The following is a 26366-nucleotide window of genomic DNA, read 5'->3' as shown; positions in this document are numbered from 1 at the left end:
TCAGCACCACCAGACCAGCTTTACAACAAATGCTAAAGGACCTTCTCTAGGCAGAAAACACAAGAGAAGGAAAAGACCTACAATAACAAACCCAAAACAATTAAGAAAATGGGAATAGGAACATACATATTAATAATTACCTTAAATGTAAATGGATTAAATGCCCCAACCAAAAGACACAGACTGGCTGAATGCATACAAAAACAAGACCCCTATATATGCTGTCTACAAGAGACCCACTTCTGACCTAGGTACACATACAGACTGAAAATGAGGGGATGGAAAAAGGTATTCTATGGAAATGGAAATCAAAAGAAAGCTGGAGTAGCAATACTCATATCAGACAAAATAGACTTTAAAATAAAGACTATTACAAGAGACAAAGAAGGACACTATGTAATGATCAAGGGATCAATCCAACAAGAAGATATAGCAGTTGTAAATATCTATGCACCCAACATAGGAGCACCTCAATACATAAAGCAAATGCTAACAGCCATAGAAGGGGAAATCAACAGTAGCACAATAACAGTAGGGGACTTTAACAACCCCCTTTCACAAATGGACAGGTCATCCAAAATGAAAATAAACAAGGAGACAAAAGCTTTAAATGACACATTAAGACCAGATGCACTTAATTGATATTTATAGGACATGCTACCCCAAAACAACAGAATACACCTTCTTCTCAAGTGTTCATGGAACATTCTCCAGAATAGATCATATCTTGAGTCACAAAACAAGCCTTGGTGAATTTAAGAAAACTGAAATCATATCAAATATCTTTTCCGACCACAACGCTAAGAAACTAGATATTAATTACAGGGAAAAAAAAACTGTAAAATATACAAACATGTGGACGCTAAACAATACACTACTCAGTAACCAAGAGATCACTAAAGAAGTCAAAGAGGAAATCAAAAACTACCTAAAACCAAATGACAATGAAAACACGACAACCCAAAACATATGGGATGCAGCAAAAGCAATTCTCAGAGGGAAGTTTATAGCAATACAATCCTACTTTAAGAAACATCTCAAATAAACAACCTAACCTTACACCTAAAGCAATTAGAGAAAGAAGAACAAAAAACCCCAAAGTTAGCAGAAGGAAAGAAATCATAAAGATCAGATCAGAAATAAATAAAAAAGAAATGAAGGAAATGATAGCAAAGATCAATAAAACTATAAGCTGGTTCTTTGAGAAGATAAACAAAATTGATAAACCATTAGCCAGACTCATCAAGAAAAAGAGGGAGAAGACTCAAATCAACAGAATTAAAAGTGAAAAAGTAGAAGTAACAACTGACACCGCAGAAATATAAAGGATCATGAGAGACTACTACAAGCAACTATATGCCAATAAAATGGACAATCTGGAAGAAATGGACAAATTCTTAGAAAAGTACAACCTGCCAAGACTGAACAAGAAAGAAATAGAAAATATGAGCAGATCAATCACAAGCACTGAAATTGAAACTGTGATTAAAAATTGTGCAACAAACAAAAGCCTAGGGCCAGATGACTTCACAGGCAAATTCTATCAAACATTTAGAGAAGACTAATACTTATCCCTCTCAAACTCTTCCAAATATAGCAGACAGAGATACACTCCCAAGCTCATTCTACAAAGCCACTGTCACCCTGATACCAAAACCAGACAAAGATGTTACAAAAATAGAAAACTATGCGGTTTCCCTGGTGGTGCAGTGGTTGGGAGTCCACCTGCTGATGCAGGGGACACGGGTTCATGCCCCAGTCTGGGAGGATCCCACATACCACGGAGCAGCTGGGCCCTTGGGCCATGGCCGCTGGGCCTGCGTGTCTGGAGCCTGTGCTCCGCAGTGGGAGAGGCCACGGCGGTGAGAGGCCCACGTACCGCAAAAAAAAAGAAAAAAAAAGAAAACTATGGGCCAATATCACTGATGAACATAGATGCAAAACTCCGCAACAAAATACTAGCAAACAGAATCCAAGAGCACATTAAAAGGATCATACACCATGATCAAGTGGGTTTTATCCCAGGAATGCAAGGAACTTCAATATATGCAAATCAATCAATGTGATACACCTTATTAACAAACTGAAGGATAAAAACCATATGATAATCTCAATAGATGCAAAAAAAAGCTTTCAACAAAATTCAACACCTATCTATGATCAAAACTCTCCAGAAAGTAGGCAGAGAGGGAACATACCTCAACATAGTAAAGGCCATATATGACAAACGCACAGCCAACATCATTCTCAATGGTGAAAAACTGAAACCATTTCCTCTAAGATCAGAAACAAGACAAGGTTGCCCACTCTCACCACTATTATTCAACATAGTTTTGGAAGTTCTAGCCACGGCCATCAGAGAACAAAAAGAAATAAAAGAAATCCAAATCGGAAAAGAAGCAGTAAAACTGTCACTGTTTGCAGTTGACAGGATACTATACATAGAGAATCCTAAAGATGCTACCAGAAAACTCCTAGAGTTAATCAATGAATTTGGTAAAGTAGCAGGATACAAAATTAATGCACAGAAATCTCTTGCATTCCTATACACTAACGACAAAAAATCTGAAAGAGAAATTAAGGAAACACTCTCATTTACCATTGTAGCAAAAAGAATAAAATACCTAGGAATAAACCTACCTAAGCAGACAAAACACCTGTATGCAGAAAACTATAAGACACTGCTGAAAGAAATTAAAGACAATACAGACAGATGGAGAGATATACCATGTTCTCGATTGGAAAAATCAACATTGTGAAAATGACTATATTACCCAAAGCAATTCACAGATTCAGTGCAATCCCTATCAAACTACCAATGGCATTTTTCACAGAATTAGAACAAAATATTTTATAATTTGTATGGAAACACAAAATACCTTGAATAGTCAAAGCAATCTTGAGAAAATAAAATGGAGCTGGAGGAATCATGTCCCTGATTTCAGACTATACTACAAAGTTACAGGAATTAAGACAGTATGGTACTGGCACAAAAACAGAAATATAGATCAATGGAATAGGATTAAAAGCCCAGAGATAAATCCACGCACATACTGTCATGTTATCATTGACAAAACAGGCAAGAATATACAATGGGAAAAGAAAGCCTCTCCAATAAGTGGTGCTGGGAAAACTGGACAGCTACATGTAAAAAAATGAAATTAGAACACTTCCTAACACCATACACAAGCATAAACTCAAAATGGATTAAAGACCTAAATGTAAGGCCAGACACTATCAAACTCTTAGAGGAAAACATAGGCAGAACACTCTATGACATAAATCACAGCAAGATCCTTTTTGACCCACCTCCTAGAGAAATGAAAATAAAAACAAAAATAAAGAAATGGGACCTAATGATACTTAAAAGCTTTTGCACAGCAAAGGAAGCCATAAACAAGACTAAAAGACACTCCTCAGAATGGGAGAAAATATTTGCAAATGAAGCAACTGACAAAGGATTAATCTCTAAAATTTACAAGCAGCTCATGCAGCTCAATATAAAAAAAACAAACAACCCAATCCAAAAATGGGCAGAAGGGGCTTCCTTGGTGGCACAGTGGTTGAGAGTCCGCCTGCCGATGCAGGGGACACAGGTTCATGCCCCGGTCCGGGAAGATCCCATATGCCATGGAGCAGCTGAGCCCATGAGCCATGGCCGCTGAGCCTGCGCGTCCGGAGCCTGTGCTCTGCAACGGGAGAGGCCACAACAGTGAGAGGTCCGCGTACCACAAAAAAAAAAAAAAAGAAAAGAAAATTGGCGGAAGACCTAAATAGACATTTCTCCAAAGAAGACATACAGATTGCCAAAAAACACATGAAAGGATGCTCAACATCACTAATCATTAGAGAAATGCAAATCAAAACCACAGTGAGGTATCACCTCACACCGATCAGTATGACCATCATCAAAAAATCTACGAACAGTAAATGCTTGAAGGGGTGTGGAGAAAAGGGAACCCTCTTGCACTGTTGGTGGGAATGTAAATTGATACAGCCACTATGGTGAACAGTATAGAGGTTCTCTAAAAAACTAAAAATAGAATTACCATATGACCCAGTAATCCCACTACTGGACATATACCCTGAGAAAACCGTAATTCAAAAAGAGACATGTACTTCAATGTTCACTGCAGCACTATTTACAATAGCCAGGACATGGAAGCAACCTAAATGTCCATTGACAGATATATGGATAAAGAAGATGTGGCATATATATACAATGGTATATTACTCAGCCATAAAAAGAAATGAAATTGAGTTATTTGTAGTGAGTTGGATGGACTTAGAGTCTGTCATACAGAGTGAAATAAGTCACAAAGAGAAAAACAAATACCATATGCTAACATATATATATATGGAATCTAAAAAAAAAAGATTCTAATGAACCTAGGGACAGGACAGGAATAAAGATGCAGACATAGAGTACGGACTTTAGGACACAGGGAGGGGTAAGGGTAAGCTGGGATGAAGTGAGAGAGTAGCATTGATATATATACACTATGAAATGTAAAACAGGTAGCTGATGGGAAGCAGCTGCATAGCACAGAGAGATCAGTTTGGTGCTTTGTGACCAACTAGAGAGGTGGAATAGTACAGCAACTATGGCAAACTGTATGGAGGTTCCTCAGAAAATTAAAAATAGAGTTGCCATATGATCCAGCAATCACACTCCTGGACATATGTCCAGAGAAAACTATAATTCAAAAAGATACATGCATCCCTATGTTCATAGCAGTACTATTCACAATAGCCAAGACATGGAAACAACCTAAATGTCTATCAAGAGATGAATGGTTGAAGAAGATGTGGCACATATATATCAATACAATGGTATATTACTCAGCCATAAAAAAGAATGAAATAATGCCATTTGCAGCAACATGGATGGACCTAGAGATTATCATACTAAGCAAAGTAAGTCAGAAAAAGAAAGATGAAAACCATATGATATCACTTACACGTGGAATCTAAAATATGACACAAATCAACTTATCTACGAAACAGAAACAGACTCGCAGACACAGAGAACAGACTCATGGTTGTCAAGGGTAAGTGGGGGGGGTTGGAGAGGGATGGAATGGGAGTTTGGGGTTAGCAGATGCAAACTAGTATATGTAGAATGGATAAATAACAAGGTCTTACTTTGTAGCACAGGGAACTATATATTCTATATCCTGAGATTAAACCATAAAGGAAAATAATATGAAAAAGTATATATATATATATATATATATAAAACTGAATAACTTTGCTGTACAGCAGAAATTAATGCAACATTGTAAATCAACTATACTTCAATTTAAGAAAACATTTTAAAAACTAAAAAAAAAAATGTGGCTTGAAATCAGTAACCTGTGGATAAAGAAAAGAAATGCTGGTAATAATTCCCAATTAGGTTTGAAATTTAAGTACATTTTTTCTTGCGTCCTGGTAGCTATCATAACATTGAAGGACAGAAATTCTTAATTCAAATAGCTAAATAGTTTTAGTTAATCATAGATAAGATAAAACAATCTTTACATTGTTAATTTGCTAAAAATTGGTCCTTGTTTCCGAATTAATATTTAGGCTTACAACTTGTAAATAATACATCTCAAATAATATTTTCCCAAGTCAAGATCTAAAACACTGTATCCATTCTAGAAAAATAAGCCCCTTTAGAAATGTCATTACCGTTCAGATTATTGGTCTCATCCTGCTGCCAGGGCTAAAGTGGTTAGCAAGACTATTTCTGGGACCTGGAGAGGACATTTTTATTGGCAGTAAGACAGATTAACCAGAGCTCAAATAAGAAGACCCAGTGGCAAGGTCTATGTCACTCTAACATTCTACAGATGTGCAACACAGATGGTGAGGTATGTTGATAGATGAGGTTGTCTTGGCAGCAGAGTTCTTAGACCTGCCTAACATTTTAGTTGAATGACCCATTAAATGTGCCTGTCCCAAGGCAGCTGGATAGATTTTTAAGTAACTATAGCTGTTAAATGTGGAAACCTCTAGGAAGTTCTGAATATAGAGTCTTTCTCTTAGCTATGACTTCTAGTTTATAGGAACTATCCACCCAAATTTGAGTTGGGGGTAGGGGAAGGAAGGAGCAGAAAGAGAGATTGGGTGAGTATATGCAAACAAAATTATCTTAAAATTCTAGGAGGAGTATAGGGTGAGTTGAATAAGAGTTTTTAGGAGGGAACATTAATATAAAAATTCTAACTTCAATTGGAATTATCTAGGATAGTTTTTTTTTTTTTCCTCCACTGAGGGTCTATGAAGAAGCAGGGATTTGCTGTCTGATTATAACTTCTCCCCTGTTTCTATTCTATAGGAGACAGGTTAGTAGAGAAAAACACAAGATTTTGAGTCATGGTAATTGGGCTTTTGTGTTACCTTGACCATGTCATTCAAATGTTTGTGGTATCAGTTTCCTCATTTGTAAAATGAGAGTGAATAGATGTTCTAAATTCTCTTACAACTATTAAGTTCTGCTTTTCTGCTCAGTGTCCTAGACCTCCACTTTTACGAACAGGAATATTTTAAACTTACTAAGAAGCAGCAGAACATAGTGCTAACAGCTCAGTCTCTAGACTTACACAGACATTTTAAATTTTGCCTTCATGGCATACGTCTATATATCATATTATTATTTCTCAGCATTTATTGAGTCTTAAGAGTCCTTGTCTATAAAATGGAGACGATAATAGTACTCATCATGCAAGTTGTTCTTAGATTTTTCTCACAGCACTTATTTCCTTCTATCTAACTTATCATCTGTAAGGTCCATAAGGGTAGTGATTACTGTCTATTTTGTTCACTGCAAGCATCCTAACAGATACTAGCTGCTCAATATTTGTCAAATGAATAATTAACTGAAACAATGCATGTAAAGTGGTAAGTGCAGTAATTGGCACACAGCAGTTGATAAATATCATATAAATGGTCCTGATAAATGGTTTTATTAATACCCACAGTGCCTTTTCACTATGAAGAAGTAGGAGTGGAAGAAGTGGGAATTTCATGAGAAGATGAAGGGGACTAAGGACCATAATGTTGTTTCCAAATATTGTAAAGAGTATCACATGTCACCTGCAAAGAAAATAACATCATCCAAGATGTGGAAACTACAGAGAGACATTTTTAAAATTCAGAGAAAGGAGGATTTTTCTAACAACATTGCTCAGAGATGAACTGGTCCTCAAGCAAATGTTGAATTATTATTGGCCAATAAATGAGAGAATTAGGAAATATAAAATGCAGCCGAGTAGGAGTGAAGTCTGATCACAGAAGGTCAGTTACACATGTTCGAAAATAAAGGAAGCATGTTTTCTATAATGAGCCATCAAAAGTTATTAAGAAGTAAGTTATTAAGTTATTAAGAAGTAAGCTGGCTTTTTATTTTGGACAGTAATACTGAGAAAGATGCAATGGTTCTGAAGGTTTTCTCTGTTCTTTAAGTTGGCTCCCTATTGAGAAAAGATATGTGATAACATGATAACTTTTTAAAGGTATGAAATGGTGAACTGCATTCACCTGATAAAACTATGGTGTTGACTTGGACTGTGATGATTAATTTTATGTGACATCTTGATTGGGCCACAGGGTGCCAAAACATTTGGCCAAACATTATTCTGTCTATGAGGGTGTTTCTGGATGAGATTAACATTAGTATGGTAGACTGAGTAATGACGTTTACTCTCCGTAAATTGGGTGGGCTCATCCAATCACCTGAAGACCTGAAAAAGGCTGAGTAAGAGGGAACTCCTTCATGACTTGCTTGTGTTGGGATATTAGTCTTTTCTGGCCTCCAGACTTGAACTGAAACATTGACTTTTCTTGGGTCTCAAGTCTGCCAGCTTTCAGACCAGAGCTGTAACATTGACTCTCCTGGGTATCTCTCTCCATAGACATACATTACTGTTTCTATTTCTTTGCAGAACCCTAACTAATACACTGACTCAACAGGATCAGGAAGAAATGAGCTGAGCTGTGCCAATCAAGTGCATTATCCAGATAATGAAAGTCAGTCCCTGCAGAAGTTAATCTTTTAGAAACTGGTCTGGTAACAATGTGAGTGATCAGGCAATGTGATAACACTTTTGCAATATAAAATAATGAGCCAAATTACGAATGCTTTTACAATTAGTTCTAGAAGCAATTCCTCATGTTCCAGCCCCAAATTCTAAAATTCTATCTTATAAAACAAGCTTACATAGCCATTCTCAGAATCAATTTCAGAAGCAACAGCATAAAGTTTGAAATGTGTTTACCTCCAAGGGGATTATGCAAGAATTTAAAAATCCTTCTCATTTCCTTACAATTAGTTTTTGAGAACTGAAGGACTCATCATTTTCATATGTTGATTCTTGTTATTATCAGTCATCAGCACATGGCATATCTACTTATTTTCCATGATTATTTTCAGGCTCTGGTGTTTTATGATTTTTAAGCTCTACTTCCACTACACAGATTAAGCTTCCAAAGCATCTGTTTTTAGGCACCAAAAGATACCCTTTGATTTTCCCAAATTCCTGACTTTACTTCCATGTGAATTTTCTCATCACTTACCTGCCCAGAAGCAGAAATTCTCCTGCCAGCCCCAGGCGCCTCATGGCCATCAGCAGACCTCTCACTGTCATGCCCTCGCAGAAGCAGGCCACCACCCGGGCCTTGGGCAGGTGACTCCTGAGTTTCTTCAGCAGTTTATCGAAGCTCTGCTCCCCGGCGTTGCTATAGATTTTGTAAGAGTGAGCGATGCAAATCCCTTCCTTGGCTGACATATCTTTGAACGCTTCCATCCCACTTTCTCCATAGTTGCCTGTGTGGAAACAGATAAGCAGAGGGGAGAATGTTGGATTCATTGGGTAGAGTTGGAATGCAGAAGTGCTGGGAGCATGAGGGTCACCTGGTAGTGTTGGATTTGGAACCTGAAGACCTGAGTGAGGTTTTGCTTTTTCACTGACTTGCTTATCTGGGCAATTTACAATGAAACTACAGGATACATATATGCACTGATCTTTTAAAACTTTTTCACCAAGAGAGAATATTACAAAAATACAAGCAATTCGGCTCCCCCTTTGACTCAAAAAAGCTCATATTCTAATGTGAGATGACGGAAAATATTTATCTGCTATCTGTTCATTCTGTCTCACTTCCTTTTGTTTCTCATTATATGATCTTCCTACCCCACCGATTCAGACTTTTGTGTTTAAAGACATTATACACAGATGCAATACATATACTTTATATAGTATAGGTGTACAAATATCTTAGAGTATTTTATTTTATAGAATATTATCCATATGTTTTATAAATAATCATGAGAGTTTGTGGTTTTATCCCAAGTGAAAATTCCAGATCCTTGATTGAGATTTTAGTCTTGTCACAGATAAATGTATTAGCTCATTTAAAACATTTAAAGTTTTATTATATATAACCATTGAAAAATTACCTATATATGGGGGAATAATTCCAAAGTATTTTGCAACGTTTTGGAGTTAAGGACTGATGGTGGTCTTTTAAAATTATGGAACATGGGGATCAATATTGACAATCACTTATAGGCCAGGAAGTGTATCAAGATTATTATATATGTGACCTCATTTAACTCTCAGAATAATATATTGAGAAATATATTATGACCTCCTTCTACAGATAAGAAAACAGATGCGGCAGTTACGTTTACAGTTGCTCAGAGTTAATATCCCCAGTAGGTGGAAAGTTCCATTCCATTCACAGATCTAACAGTGCAGATTCTACTCCCTCCATTCTTCTATAGCTGACTTTTACGAGACTCAGAAGCCCAATTATATCTGCATTTCTCTTTCCTATTTAAAGGTCATGATGCTTCAAGTTTAGATATCTTGGGAGCCTTCTGAGGCCCTATAAATCATGAGAGGTTCATTTTCTGAGTTTTCAAAAGATTAGGTGGGTAAGGGCGATTGATTTGAGAAATACAGGAGACTATTACAAGACAGCCAAGCTGTGGGATGTAAGTGGCCTAGCAATCAACTAGACCTAGGAAATGGCATTTCATCAGGAGGAGTTAATCTCAAATGAACAAGCAAGTACAAGTCATTTGATTGCATACATTTCACTGTATGATGATAATAGAGATAATTTATAAATAACTATACTCATGTAACATTTTGATGTTTGGAAAGTTAATTCATATATATGAGCTCATGCTACTTATACCAACTCTGTGATAAAGGTACTATTATCTTCCCTTCGCAGCTGATAAAACTGAAGTTCACATTTAACAAGCAGATGGCAGAGCCTTGGTTTGAAAATCTATCCTCTCCCTCCTGGCCCTGTGTGTGCTCCATCTTAGCAGGGGTGCCTTGTTGCAAATGAGAGCCTCAGACTTTGAGGGTGGGTTTTCGTGTAGGTTTATCCTCATGAACAAACTGTAAAGGGCAAAGCAGAGCAGGCCAGCTTGAGTCCCAGCCAAAAACACTGGTAGGCCCAGCTGCATCTTTCCCTCTTCTCCAGAATTAAAGCAACAAGAAACCTCTATGATGATGGCAGGCAGGCGATGTAGTTATTTTGCAATTAACAAAGGTTAAAGGGCTCTTCCTGAAAAATGTGCAAAGGGGCCTAAATTATTAGTCTTACACTAACCTGAGTAATCTAATATTTTCTGATTACTTTTAGCCAACTCTGTTTTTCAATTGACTACCCTGCACTTGATGCTTTAATTAATGCTGGGGCATTTGGATAAATAATTTGATATTAGGTGCATAGTGATTGTGATGGCAATAATGAAAATTCTCAATATATTCATAGTTAAACAACAAAAAATACCTGACAGATTTATAATCTTTAGCACTTCCCCAACAGCCTTGTTTTAACATATTTTTTTTTGTTTATACAGTAAGTTATATATAGAAGCAGTTTGCAACAGAGAACTTTGTTATTAGAGAGATCTGAGTTCTAATGTAGCTTGGGTTGTTCTAAATCTCAGCTTTATCACCTGAAAATCACAGATAACACTGCCTAATATATGGGTATTTTGTATATTATATTTTATGTATGTAAAATATCTTATAGATAGCCTGAACCTAATTAATTGCACATATTGGGGTTATAAAGAATATTCTAGACAAAGTTAAGATGCCCTCTCTTGGAGCAACTAAAACAAATCATGGAGCAAATGGCATTAATACTGAACATTAGACTAAAAAGTAAGCTTAAACTAGTGGGGGAAATATGATTTTGTTAGAGCAAAGCCCAAGAATTATCCTTTAAAATTAAAATAGGAAACAGTTGCAATATATGTGTAACATAACAATTTCTGCAGAATACTAATTTTGAGTTAATAAAAGAAACCCATTCTAAGTTGGGAATTAAAAATGGGACTATGTATTCCAATAAAATTGGGAAGCTTGAAGTATTTAGATTTTCAGTAGTTGATACAATGACTACATTTTAGAATTGTATATTTAAAAATAAAGGAGAAACTATAAAAATTTCATAGCCTTCTTGAAGAAAATGAAATAGATTTCAAGCACTGTATAGAATGAGAAAAAAGGTGAGGAAGCAAAGATTTATTTTTCCAACAAGGAAACAAAGGTGATAGAGAAAGGAAGATATGGTGTAAAATATGAAACTAGTCTGTGGCTTCAACTAAGCATCTGGCAAAAGTAAGAAGGAATCTATTAGACATTCTTCTTTAAGTAGAAGAGGGTCTATGTCTTGGAATTATGAGAAGAAAATGTAATCGTAGCCCGACTTGGCTCTTAGCTCACACTATTTATAACTGTAATGATGCAAATGTCAATTATTAATTTTCAACTATATAAGTCCACATATAGGTAAGGTAGAAAACTTATTATGCAATCGAAAATATATGTTACCAATCTTTCCAATGAAAATTACAACAGAGGAAGATTTTAGGTTGAGATGTGGAAGCAGGGAGAGTTGATGAGAAAGGGAAGGATATTAAAATACTCCACTCACTATTTGGAAGTCAAGATATACAGAAAACAAAAGAGATGACTAACAGAATTATTTGAATCTGAAAAAAATGAGATTAATCTAATAATACAATTATATTGAGAAGAAATAAGAATATATGTGAATTAAGAGATGTCTACTTTCCATAAATTAAAAAGTAGGCATTGAAAAAGTAAGCATAGGGGCTTCCCTAGTGGCACAGTGGTTGAGAGTCCGCCTGCCCATGCAGGGGACACCGGTTCGTGCCCCGGTCCGGGAAGATCCCACATGCCGCGGAGCGGCTAGGCCCGTGAGCCATGGCTGCTGAGCCTGCGCGTCCGGAGCCTGTGCTCCGCAATGGGAGAGGCCACAACAGTAAGAGGCCCGCGTACTGAAAAAAAAAAAAAAAAAAAAAGTAAGCATATATTCATACTACTTAGAAATATGAAGGTGAAAAACAGAAAAGAAAAATGTAAAGTGCTCTTTCTTACTTTAAGCCATTCTGCATGACATGATTTTGAAAACTATTAAAGTACAAGTTTCATGAAAAAAATTTAAATAACAGACTTAAAAGTTATTGAAATTGGAGAGAGATATGGAAAATTTAAAATGAAATGCCAAGTGAACATTACTGAATAAAGAAATTCAGCATGCTGATAGTGTGGATAAAATTTTCCTATAATTTCCTTAAATCAAATGTAAGAGTAAATATTAATTTATAACTTTTACATATCCTTGTATATTTCTGGTGAGATATACTCACATGCAATTATTAAAATACAATCTCTATTATGGAAATAACTTGAGAACTTGGGGGTAGCTAATTTTGTAAATAGCATTATTATAGAGCAAAATTGATCAGAATCAAATTTTATCTCAAACAATTGCTTAGATATCACTTTGTTTTGGTTCTATGTTTCTATCACATCAGTTAGATTTGCCTATATTGTATGCATGTTTTTTTTCCATTTCAACCACAGAATGAGAGCCTAATGGATAAAAGTGTAAAATAGGATCAAGGTTATTTTTTTTCTTATATCATGAAAGATACCAATCCTGAAGCCATGGCAGAATGCTTAATTCACATTTATTCTAAGAGCAGATGCTCTACTTAAAATCATATTAGTCATTTCTAGTATGCCAGAAAGACTTTACAATTGAGATGGTTTTCAACCAGATGTAACATCTAAATTAAAATAGAAAAGTCCAGTTAATTTTCCTTCCTCCTGTCAAATCACCTTCTACTTACTGTTCCTTTAATACCAAGCTCAAGGAATTCCTCTTCAAAGTCTGCCCAACCTATGTATCCCTTCCTACGATCCTCATTTGATCTTACAATAGAAAATTGTCTTTACTTGTGTCTGCTCCTTTAAGACTGTATACCTTTGGGACATAAATATTATTCTCTTGTGTATTCTTAATTCCTCAAAGGGACCTAGAAGATAACTAACACAAGTTGAGTAAAAAAATAAGTGAATGAATGAGTGGTACAAAGTAATCAGCACCAAGTGGGAATTTGCCAGATAAAAATATTTGTGCAATTAATTATCCTACCTCTCATCAGAATTGCAACATTTGTGTCTAGAATGTATCACTCTATTGAGTGATTATGTAATATTATTCCACTTAAAATCTGAAGGACAGAATTGTACAATAATCAAAACAGTCAGAACATTTAGATTTTTTTCCAATGGCTTCAGTGTTCCCCTGGATAATAAGAGATTCTAATATTTTAACCTCAAATGCTATTTAAAGCTAGTTGCTTTCACTAGTACTATTTGACCTGTATTATGTCAGCTGGGATCTGGAAGCATCTGACTCCATTAGTGCCTACAAAGTACACAATGCAAACAAGACTTGCTAAAGAATAATTTTAAATCTTTCTTCTAACCTAAGAGAGATTCTTTGCACTTTATGTTTAAAGGCACAGGCATGGAACAATCCTTTAGTATGCAATGCATAACCATAGACCACTGCTATTTCAGGTGGCACCAATTCACTTTCAGTAAATACTGTGCTACTGTGGCTTAAACATACTTCTGGATAAAGATAATAAAGAATGGCAACACAGATAGGCTACATCTGGTAAATGAGGTATTTTTCTTGCAAAATATCTATTGGAGATATGGCTCAAATTTATAAATATGTGTGTTGAAGAAACTGATTGTAAGAATAAAAATTAAATTAATAGAATCACACTAAAAATATAACAAATACCTTTCCTTTCTCTGACATTCGTTTCCTTTTTTCCATTGTACTCTTACTTCTCCCACCATAATCAGACCCTCATTATTCCCTTCATAGAAACTTACTTGGGAACATACCTCTTATCATCTCCTATGTCTCAGTTTTTTTGGGGGGAGGGTCTTACTTCTTATTATGCTCTTTCATGTGTAGCTCAGATGGCTCACATGTTCCCACTTATTTACTTTTATTCATGATGTTCTTTCTACTTGGAATACCCTTTACCCATTTCTTTATGTAGAAATCTTACCCATTCTTTCTGGTTCAACTCAATTGCCCAGACTGTAACTTACTTAAGATACAGACCACATCTTCTCCATAGCGCCATCTAGCGATGCTTGTGGAACTAAGCTGACATACTCCACCATGCTTTTCAAGGATTAATTAATTACGTACAGGTATGATACTAGGCACGTGGTAGACTCTAGATATTTACACATTTTAGCCTAGTGATCTATTTTATAATATTGAAGAGCATAATTTTTGTTACTTATAATTGCTAGAAAAGTTTATAATTGTACTTCCTTCACTTTTTTTTTTTTTTTTTTTAACCATGCAGGATCTTAGTTCCTCCACTGGGGATCAAACCCGCGCCCCCTCCAGTGGAAGCACAGAGTCTTAACCTCTTAACCACCGGACCGCCAGGGAAATTCCCTCCTTCACCTTTATGACAAGGCTGATCATACTAATGATTTATTTGATATTGAGAATTTGATTAAAACTATAACCCATGATATTATTTTTTTTTCCTTAGGAAAACATAATCCACTTCATATAATGTGTTTCATTAGGGGACTTCTAAGGAGACTTCCCAGAGTCAGATAATGAGTTATGGTGCTAAGTATTATAATGTATTAGACTTAATTTGAAATATAAATTCTGTATTCTATATTCTGTACATATATTTATGTTACCTGCTTTATATATTTATTTATTATATTTCAAATATATTTGTATATTCTATTTTCCAAAACTGTTAAGCCCCTTGAGAGTACTAAATGCACTTATTTAACTATGTATCATCACATAATAGTTATTCAGGGATTTCTTGAACAGAAAATATGGTACAGAAAGATAAGAGTAAACTTTTGGAAGAGTTAATTTATTTGTTCAAATACAATCATCAAGTGGATGCTAAAAAAATGTAAAAACTACTCTTTCAGAAAGTATTCACTTTAGGAAATTTAATTCACTTAAAAAACTATTGAGCTTGGCCTTCCATATTAGAGCTTTTTTCCCTTTTATTTGATCCAAATTGTCTTTTTTTTCAAAAAGGAGATTAAGATTCTCAATATAAGTAATAATTTATAAATACATTCCAAATGGCTTTTACTCCTAATATCCTGTTGCTATTATAAACAGTGTATTTTGTTGACAACTATTAGTGAAGCAAAGTGCTGCCATTTCTCATTGGAGTTACTGCCTGGCATGATACTATCCCCCTAATATATGTGTGGGCAGGATTAATCAGTCAGTGAAATCACCACTTCCCATCCTTTCATGGGGCCATAAACGTTCATCAAGGGATCTTAGCCAAAACTGTCCATATTGAGTGTGCTGTGTCTTGGTTAAGCTAGTGGTTGGTTAAACAGCCAGAAGGGAGAAAACCCAGAGAGATAAACACCTCTTCTTATTTTATTACTATCTCCTTATAAAGATGTTTCCCTTTTCAAAAATGTATGTCTTTTCCCAATATAGCCACATGTACAATGAGTATGGCAATTTCAAACTCTGTATTGCATTCATTTGTTTATGTTTACTTCCTGGCACTAGACAACAAAGTTCTTCAAGGTAGGTGTTTCTATCCTCACAACAAAACTATATATAAATATATCATATACTCTCATCAAGATTCCACAAATTATGGCAAATGCCTTTGCCATGAAAATCTTTGCTAACAAACAGATTTCCAAGTTTTGGTTCCGTTTTTTTTTTTCTTTCAAATCTTAGCCTCGAGTTTTTCTATGACATGACCCACATAGCAGAGTACTCAGTGTGAGGCAGGACATTATTGAATCTCATCCAGGGTGTTTTATTATTGGAAGTACTAGAAGGATTTCATTTAGCGAATTCACTTTAGGCATTACACCAGACATTGAGTATGTAAGCAACATTCGAGCACCACTCCAATAGTGAATTCAGAAAAATAAAGCTAGTAGAGCATAACTTAGTAACTTAGATTTTGAACTACATATAAAAATATTATTTATGGGCTTCCCTGGTGGCGCAGTGGTTGAGAGTCTGCCTGCCGATGCAGGGGACACGGGTTCGTGCCCCGGTCCGGGAAGATCCCACATGCCACGGAGAAGCTGGGCCCATGAGCCATGGCTGCTGAGCCTGCGCGTCCGGAGCCTGTGCTCCACAACAAGAGAGGCCAAAAATATTATTTATGGGAATACTAACCGGGGATATTAGATATTGTCAGAAAAGTAAGTGCATTACTGAGTGGTATACTATGTTGCTGAATTTTTCTTTTGGCTACCAGGAATGGGGCTAGAAAAAGAAGTTTGATCTTCAGAGCAAAGGTGCAAGTTGACCATTCAAATTCATACATGGCAGATAACATGAAATCAAATCAATGAAATAAAAATATATGAGAGTTATAACTGTCACACATGTCGATTACAGCAAGTATGAGTGTCATCTTTGGTTCTGTAATGTAGGTTGCTGAACCTTGGAATCAAAAGTTGTGGTATCTATTCCCTCCAATAACTCTAGTTCATACAATTGGGTTGAACTGAGATAGACAAAACTGAAAGAGAATCAAGTTTTGAGAAAAAATCAAGTTTTAGAATTTATTTTTAATTTACTTTTAAATTTCTGCCAAGTAGAAATGCCAAATCGGAAATTGAATAAGGACATTCTGGCTCAGAAAATAGAAGTTAAAATTGGAACTATTTGGGATCATCAGAATATGGATAGCAACAGTAATAGATGAGAGTGTAGGATGTGAAAGAAGAGGGCTCTGATTATACCCTAAGGAATTCAAATATTTATGCATTAATTGAGAAGGCAAAGCTGACAAAGACAATGGAGAAGAAGAAACCAAGAGAACGCATTGTTATGGGAATGAAAATAACGTGCTTTTACTTTCTTTTGGACATTAACAGTGTGACTATTAAAGTGGAAAAAATCCACTGATTTTGGCAACATTTATCTAGATCTTGTGGAATTAACTGGTTAAAGGTTAATAACATGTACCAAGTACTGTACTAGTCACTTCAAATAAAAATAGTCATAATAGTAACTCTTACTATTATTAGTTAAACCACCCAATCCTATGAGGTAGCTATTATGTTCCACATTTATAAACAGAGAGTTTATGCTGAGAGAATTTGCCAAATAATTGATAGCCAGTGAGCAGAAGAGCTGGAATTTCATCTTTCATCTGTTAAATTTCAAAGCCCATGCTCTTTTCTTACAGTAGATTATTACCCTTGAAGCACTGAGAGAGAACTTCTCAATTTAATTCTGTAGTTCTTCCAAAGGTGCTCACCCACCACTATTTCATTTGAATCCAATGCCAGATACTACCAAACTGAATTCATCTAAGCAAACATAGTATTTAACAAATAAGTTTTTTTCCCAGTTACTAGAATTATAGACATGTATGATTTAGCACTAAATGATCCAATCCATATCATTACTGAGAATTGATATTTAAATATCAGAGTCTTCCTACAAAATATACAATGCTTAACTGTAGCTTATCTATAGACAAAGACCTGTAAAATAAGAGGAGGCTTTCGGAAACAGACACGCCATACACCTGTTACTAATTACCTAAATCTTCGCTGTGGAGGGAGGAAGGACTTCAGAGGGAGAGCGGGAATGGAAAAACTTGATTTTTATATTTAAAATTATACTGTATGTTAATTGTTAAAATACTTGTTACTATAGCTTAAATTGAGATCTGCAAAGTGAAAACATATCACTTTATTCATCTTCTAAAAAAAATGGTGTTTTTGCTTTGATTCTTTTCTGGCTATTCTTCCTAGAGGAAAATAAAAAGTTGAGACAGAAGCTATGACCCAAATTCCCGCTCTAACCTTCCAGGATTCAACTTCCTCTGCTTTCTTTGTAAGCTGTCAACTTCAGAGCTGAAACCTGCTGCAGTGCATGTCTCATTAAGAGAGATTCCATTTCCACAGAAAGGACAAATCTCTGTATGGAACTGTGTGTCAACGAGTCGGGTAGGTTGGTGAGCTTTTCACTGTGTCTCTGTTTTATCTCACTAGTCACCTCTGATCCTCGATTCTAACTGGATCTAATGACAACACAGAAATTCACTCATCACCTGCTGAAAGCAGAAAATCCTTTGCCGCACAGCCAAAACCGCTCACGCTTGACAGCCTTTGCTCAAAAGAAGTAACTTCTTTGACAGCAGCTCGTGGCCTCTGCCACAACCTTCTCCAGTTTAGATCTGCAGTGTGTGGGTTCTGTGGTTGCTAGAATCCCTCTGGAAGAACTCAGTGACTTCCACGGTACTGAGAGGAGGAACTCATTTTGGAAATATCTGTCTGGACCATCATTCACTGGAGGATTCAGAAATGAGTAGAAGGAACTGAAGTGTAGTGTAATGTCTGTGCTGTTGTTACTGTTGCCAAATTCTGAGCTCCATTCAGGAGGGGGTCAACCATGCTGTGTTCTAGGATTATGGCCTTAGTGACTGTCATCTGTAGATAAGACCTCTGCTGTCCAATATGGCAGCCATTGGCCATATGTGGCAAATAAGCATTTGACATGTAGCTAATTCAAATTGAGACACTGTCGGCATAAAAACAAAATAGATTTCAAAGACAGTATGAAAAAAACAATGTAAAATATCCCATTAAGATTTTATAATATTGATTACATGTTGAAATGACAGAGTTTTGGATGTATTGGGGTAAATAAAATGTGGTTTAAAAATTAATTTCACTTCTTTCTTTTTACCCTTTCTTAAAATCACACACATGGCAAGAATTATATCTTTATTAGAGAGTACTGAATTATACATATAAAGAGAAGCTTTATATCCTATACATTTCAGGGTAGAATGTAAACTTCTTAGGACACTCTATGACATCCAGGACTTTTTTTAATCTATCATCTAGGCTTTTTCTCCAGACTCACTGCTTGCCTTTTCTTTATGTATTGAATATATGGCACATTCTTCAGCCATACCAAAGAATATATAGACCACCAAATACACCATGCTTTTTCACATCTCTAAATTTCACAATACTCCTTGTTCTTGAGATGTTCTTCTGTTTAATTCCTGCTCATACTTCAAGACTCAGCTGAAAGTGACAGAATTCTCTAGCGCCCGAATTCAAAGTATATATCCTCTACTGTGTTCTCACTGCCAACCCTCACTTCAATGTCACAAGATTTTTCATGTTTTATTGTAATTATTTATTAGTTTGACTTTCTAAGAGGCTGTGAGCTAATCAACAAAAGGGATCACATCTTAATTAACTACACTTTTTTCTCCAGAGCCTTGGTGGCCTAAGTATTTGTTGAATAAATGCATTTTAGAAGGTGAGTACTGACTTTTTCACCAGCTTTATAAAGATATAATTGACATAAAACATTGTGTAAATTTAAGGTGCAAATGTGATGATTTGATATACATATTTATTGTGAAATTATTACCACAGTGAGGTTAGCAAACCTATCTGTCACTTCACATAGTTACCTGTTTATTTTTGGTGAGAATATTTATGATCTACTCTCTCAGCAACTTTCATGTGTACAATATTGTTAACTACAGTCATTGTGTTGTATATGATATTCTTAGAACTTATCAACCTTATAAGATGAAGTTTGTATGTTTTGACCAACATCTCCCCATTTTCCCCATGTTCCCAGCCCTGGGCAACTCCCCAATTTACTCTTTGTGTCTATAAGCTTGGCTTTTTTATTCCACAAAGAAGTGAGATCATACGGTATTTGTGTTTTTCTGCTTATTTCACTTAGCATAGCCCTCAAGGTTCATTGACTTGTCATTCATAACTTATTATTGAACAGTGACTATGAATAGCTGTGCAAAGAAGCTCTGGTATGGAAGCTACCCTGCATTCATTGTGACCCAAAAGGGCTAGAACTGGACTTAGATAAGACCTATGAGGAGGGGCAGCACAGTTTAGTAACCTGTGCCTTGGACAGAGTGAGGAGATAGCGTTTGAAATCTTGTTCTTCAACTTATCACCTGCATGGTCTCTGTGAATCTGTCTCTTTATCTATAATATAATATACACAGGATCCACAAAGTGGGATTTTAGATCTGCCTCATATATTGTTTTATTAAGTTGTAATAATTATAAAGAGAGTTTTAGCCATTTTATTCATTTTTCTTACACGTGCTTGCTCAAATTTCAATTTTCTGTTTCTCAATATATACCCCATTTCAAATTCCATTTTCCATTTCTCAATATACATTCCATTCCAAATTTCAGCACTGAATCTTGTGGATAATTCCCAAGCTAAGTTTGCTTTGTAAAATTAAATATGTTTCAAGAGTCAGAAATTCTACTTAATGCAGAGTTACTGGAAAGGTGTTAGGTAACATTATGAAAACTAGTCTTCACTGAAGTGGGAAATTCTGCTACTTATGTAACTACTCTTCATTCAGTCATCTGTTCCACCTAATTTCTCAGACATTTTATTAAGCATCAGCTGGTCTTTTGAGATATTCCACCCTTTGTAAGATCTGCTTATTCTGATCAAGATTTTATTTTCCTCCTCCAGTTACTCATGTCCATTTGTTAAAAGATTGCAATAATGGCAATAACTTTCCACCAGACACAAGACATGCATTTTGACCATATGTATCAAGCCAAAGAGAACAAAACTCACTAAATATATTTCTAAAAGAATTAAAATTTTTACTGATAATAATTGGAACCCTGTGGGGAAGAAATGTACAGTTCCCTGTTAATCAGTCACCAACTATTGTTTTGTTTTGTTTGTTTGTTTGCTTTTTTTTTTTAATACCAAAAATTCCCAAGGAGTATCTGTTCTAAAGGAAGGGCAAAAATCTCCTGGCCTGGGTCCACAAGGGTTGTGATTTTAGCTCTCTTCTAGAAAGAAGCCCAATTTCAAGCATTTGTATGTTGACTCCAGGGTTTTATATACTGATAAATGCTACTAAAACTCTTGCTTAATCTGAGGAAAAAAGGGGGTAGTTGGAGGAAGATTGACCAGTTTACTAGTTTCCTAATCTTAGGCAGTTTCCATTGATCCCAGATTCAATACCTTTAAGAGGAATCCCACTCAGTATCCAAGAATTTATTGAAATGAATAAAAAAATAAAAACTATATAAGGCTGGGGGAGGGGGCAGGTACATAAATAAATATGTCAGTTAATATAATATTAATAAGCATATAGAGGGGGCTGATATAAGAATGTCTGTATATATATAATGATAGGCATTTTATATATGTTTGTATATATATGACAGATATTCATATCCATATATGATATATACACACACGTACATATGTATACATATATATGTATATAACATAATAAAGGTACAAAGCACTGGTTGGACATAGGTGTTAGAGTTCAAAGGAAGGAAAAATTACTAATAATTGGACACAGGTGATGAGACCTATATACTACACATTCTTTTACACCTTCTGTTTCCCTCTTCAATGATGTCTGGGTAATTTTAATTTTTATATTTGAATGGAAAATAGCTTAGTTATGCCCTATTTCAAAGGGCTAGTTTAGTCAAGTGAAGTAGATGTTATCAAGCTTTTCTCCACCTGCCCCACACGATTATGAGAAGTATCTTAGCCTCTGTCCTCCATAACGCAAGGCTGAGGGAAACAAAGAGTGAGAGGGAAGGAGAGGAAGTTAATACAAGAGTGGGTCACTGAGGCTGTTTGATTGATCATTTCATGGGACCATCTTTCAGAGGTCATAAAGACTGATTCTCAAGGCTGTGTTCAGGAGGAAGGGAGAAGAATATGCCCTAAGTCTCTTACTTGCCAATGGTTAAAGACTGCGTCCACAGGGCATTATTTCCCATATTCTTTCTTATCATGAATTGGCTCCATGCTGTCTTAGCAAGGTAGCTCCTCAGGAGGTAGTCAGAGGTGGGTACAGCAGACAGGAGGCAAGGCACTACTGAGCTGCACCCATGTGCAATTATTTCAAGTCCACATAAAGTTGGTCACTGCATCATTGGCCGAGAGTAAAACAAAGAACAAAGACCTAGAAATCGGTGAAGTCAAGATGTGAAGTGATATCTTAAGTGATATCTGATACAGGAGAGGGAAAACACTGGCATTATTTAAACTATTTGCAAATGCCTCTGTTTCTTAGCTTTTGACAAGGAGTTTACTTGACTCCCATGATATGAAGGACATCTGGTGGTAAATGTTTAATGACTACCACTCTGGAGTGTGTGTGTGTGTGTGTGTGTGTGTGTGTGTGTGTGTGTGTGTGTGTGTGTGTGTGTGTGTGTGTGTGTGTGTGTGTGTGTTACAAATTTCACTGATTATAAAATAAATGTAGCTTACAATTTAGAAATAATAAAATATACAATCCTCTTTATTATAAAATGCCTTCTCTGAATTTTGCCAAAATCTTCTGTCAATAGCCAATGTATGGTTACATCTGACTGATCAGTATATTTCTCTGACATGAATGGTGACTGAAATTTTTATATATGTTAAGATGTTTGATGAAAGTGAAACCAAATCAGTTGTATGTCAGAACTTGGCTCACCAATCAATGATACAAGTAACTCCTTTGCTAAATTGGAAAATAGTTTCAAAAACTAGAATATTCCTTTATATTCTTATATTGTGCTATTCCCAAGATGGTTACAGACATGACACACTTCTATGTTTAATCTGAATTAACATTTTCTTCATCACTTTCTTAAGTCTAGACAATAAAAATCAAGTCTTGATTTTTAGCATGCCCATTTCCATGGTGTAAATATTCCCACTATGACTAATTTCAAGCTACCAATGGTAGGTGACTGAACATGGAGCTGGAAAAAGATGCACAGTGGCATACCAATATATAGTATATTGACCATATAAATACTATGGTTGTAAATAGCTTAAAGAGTACAGAAGACAGTAAAATGTGGTCAAATCATTAGTAATAATGTTTTTAATTAGAATTTTCTGATATTTTACTTCTTTAAAATAATTTATGTAATATAACTTAATGTTTAATAATGGCCATGCTTAACAAAAGGCTATTGCAAATTTAACAATTCTCTTGTGCATATTTCCACGAGTTATTGCCAGCACCAACATTGGACTATGCCAATAGAATCTCCTAAGATTCTGCTAGCCAATATCTGTCATATTTTCAGTTACTCCAGGGCTTTTAAAGGGCCACTGTGCTTACAGTGGCAATAATAGAGACTTCCTTTGTAAAAAGATCCAGTACAATAAAGGTGAAAGTCTGATGGTGGAGAGAAGATTATATCACTTCTGACTGAATATGTCAGGAAAATGCCTGTGCATAAAGTAGAATTTAAGTTTGGCCTTGCAGAAGGAGTGGATTTTGGCAGTCAGGAGATGGCACTCCAGATGGAGCATACAGAATGACACAGGCAGGCTGAGGTGGATAAGTGTGTGGTGAAGATCCAGTCTTCCCACTGCAGAGGCTATAACAAGGGAGGACCAGAAGTAGGCTAGGGTCACAAGGGGAAGACACTATTTTATCAGATAAAGAGGTACATAAGAAGGGATTTGCAAAAGCAGTGATATTATGTGAACTGCACTTAAGAAAGAGTATTCTAGCAATAATGAGACGAGAGTGGCGTGATGGTCCAGAGAGAAACAACAGAGTTTTATAATTACAAATTTAGTAGTAATAAGGGACTGAATTAGGATGGGGACAATGGAAGCAAAGACATGATAGTATGCAGGGCCACTTGGTAATACTGCTCAGAGAGTATTGACATTCACATGGAACACAAAGTGAATGATGGTCTTTGGAATTATGCTTTGTGGTCTTTAAGACAAAACACTGACACATTATTACTTCATGTGAGATTAGATAAGAGAGAAAGCAGGAAGCTTAGTTTGGAGGTTAATGAGGTAGTCCAGGTGAGAAACGATGGTAACTTGAAAGTGGTGGCAGTGGACGTGACACCCTACATGGACTGTTCAGTTTTGGTCATGGTCCAAGAGCACTGTTTGCCCTTGTTATGGGTCAAATTGTGTGTTCCCAAAGTTTATATGTTGAAATCCTAACCCCCAGTGCCTCAGAATGTTACTGCATTTGGAGATAGGACCTTTGAAGAGGCAATTAAGGTAAAATGAGGTCATATGGATGGATGGTCCCAAATCCATTATGACCAGTATTCTTTTAAGAAGAGGAGGACATGGGGAGAAGACAGGCATCCACAAGCCAAGGAGTAAGGTCCTAAGAAGGAACCAACCCTGCTAACACACTGATCTTAGATTTCTAGTCTCCAGAACTCTGAGGAAATAAATTTCTGTTGTTTAAGCCATGCAGTTTATGGTTCTTTGTTGTGGTTGTCCTAGCAAATTAATACAGCCCTCTGAAGCTAACCAAAACTTCCAGTCACGAAAGGTACCCAAATTCTTAGGCAAGATAAAAATGACTATAATTTTGATGTCAGAGGCATCGTAGTATCTGGAAAAGACACTGGCCTTTGCAATATAGATGGAATTTGAATCTTGCATGTGCAGATTCCTAGATAGATGAGCCCAGACAACTCAGAGCATATGAGCCCAGAGCATAGAAAAGATTTCCTTCTTTTTCTATGCTCTGGAATGATTAAAGTAACATTGAGGTTTTCTGATCTTTAAAAGTTGGTTAGCGTTCCCCTGTGAAATCATCTGGCCTGGTGCTTTTTTGTAGTGGAACTTTTAAACTTCTTTATTTCCTCTATGACCCCTGTTCTATTTAGAATTGCTGTTTCTCTGAGCTTCAGTTTTTAAAATCACATCAGATATGATCGGACAACCACCAGCCCAATGTCTGACCCAAAAATAGGTACTCAACAAAAGTTACTTCCTGTCCAAGCTCTTTCTTAGTTTTTGTTTCTTTGGTTTTTGTTCCTAATAGGCAGTCACAAAACAGGCCTTAAGAAAATGGCTCTAAAGTTAGATTAAATTTAAGTCCCATTTGAATTAATCAAACCTGGCTCAAATCCTGGCTCAGTCTTTCATTTATTTCAGTACTTGGGCAAGTTGCTTAGTCTTTCTAAGTCTTTTTTAACTTATCTATAAAATTCTTATAAAGTGGTTATAAGGATTAAATGTGATTTTGCATGTGAAATTCTAAGAACAAAGTCTGGCACATAAAAAAGCCTCAACAAGTATTGCTGTTATTAATCATACACAGTTTTATAACTTCTTTTTCTATAAGTTCTGTTTTTTTACATGCTAGTATTTGCCATCATTGTCTATGACCAGCTCCTCTTAATCGAAACTCTCCCTGTCCTATTGCCTCTGTTCTCAATTCTTCAGCTAACACTTATGGCTCCCAATTTATACCTCCAGTTAGATACCTGGAAAATGTTCATTCAACTATTGCCAAGCATTCTTCCAAGAAATGTAAAACTAAAGCTGCTCGTTAGATAGGGTGGTACACTGAGTGTTTAGCAGTACTGCTACAAAGTAACATTTTAATGTTTCTTAAAAACATAATCCCTATTGCCCATGTAGGCACCTCAAAGAGCAAATTAGAACAGTCAACAGGGAACTTAATAGCTAAAGCATCTTGATTGGATTTACCCAGTGTTTTAATAAAATCACTCATGGTCCAATTCTCTTGTCCTCATTTTGCTGCTAATGAAATCCCAAGATAGTACCAAAGTGTTGGCTTTTTTCACTCAGTTGCACTAATGTCTGCTCTTTTCCCCACACTCTAATCCTTTAATCATACCTTTGGGATACTACAGTGTAGTAAAACATTTGGGATTACCTAACACACAGGAATAGCAAATTACTCTCTGAAGCATATGGAGGCTGCCAGTGTGGCTTATTTCCTCTCTGTACCTCAAGATAACTTTGAAACTTCCCAGGCCTCCAGGCGGTATTTCTGGCTGAGAAAAATCCCTGATATGGGAGTCCTTTCTATTCCTAATGTTGCATTGAAAAAGTGAGTCAGTTTTAGAAATAATCCTAGGATTCAAGACTATGTTGGGTCATGAACTCATGGAATTGTAGGCCAGCTATGAAAAAAAGGAAATGACCAT

At 36.0% G+C, this 26366-nt stretch overlaps 1 protein-coding gene across 2 annotated transcripts in view; it reads right to left on the bottom strand.

Annotated features, from left to right (window-relative positions):
• GRM5 (glutamate metabotropic receptor 5) overlaps positions 1 to 26366 on the bottom strand; it is a gene marked incomplete at its 5' end in the record, with an annotated part of 526560 nt that overhangs the window by 326619 nt on the left and 173575 nt on the right. For both annotated transcript variants that reach the window (XM_082628467.1, XM_082628466.1), the window contains one exon: positions 8563 to 8812. In XM_082628467.1, coding sequence (XP_082484593.1) covers positions 8563 to 8812 — 250 coding nt within the window. The remainder of the gene's footprint in view (positions 1 to 8562; positions 8813 to 26366) is intronic.

This window comes from Mesoplodon mirus, assembly GCF_964341445.2.
Source record: "Mesoplodon mirus genome assembly, chromosome: 7".
NCBI classification, from domain to species: Eukaryota; Metazoa; Chordata; class Mammalia; order Artiodactyla; family Ziphiidae; genus Mesoplodon; species Mesoplodon mirus.
This window is presented reverse-complemented; position numbering and strand designations above follow the sequence as displayed.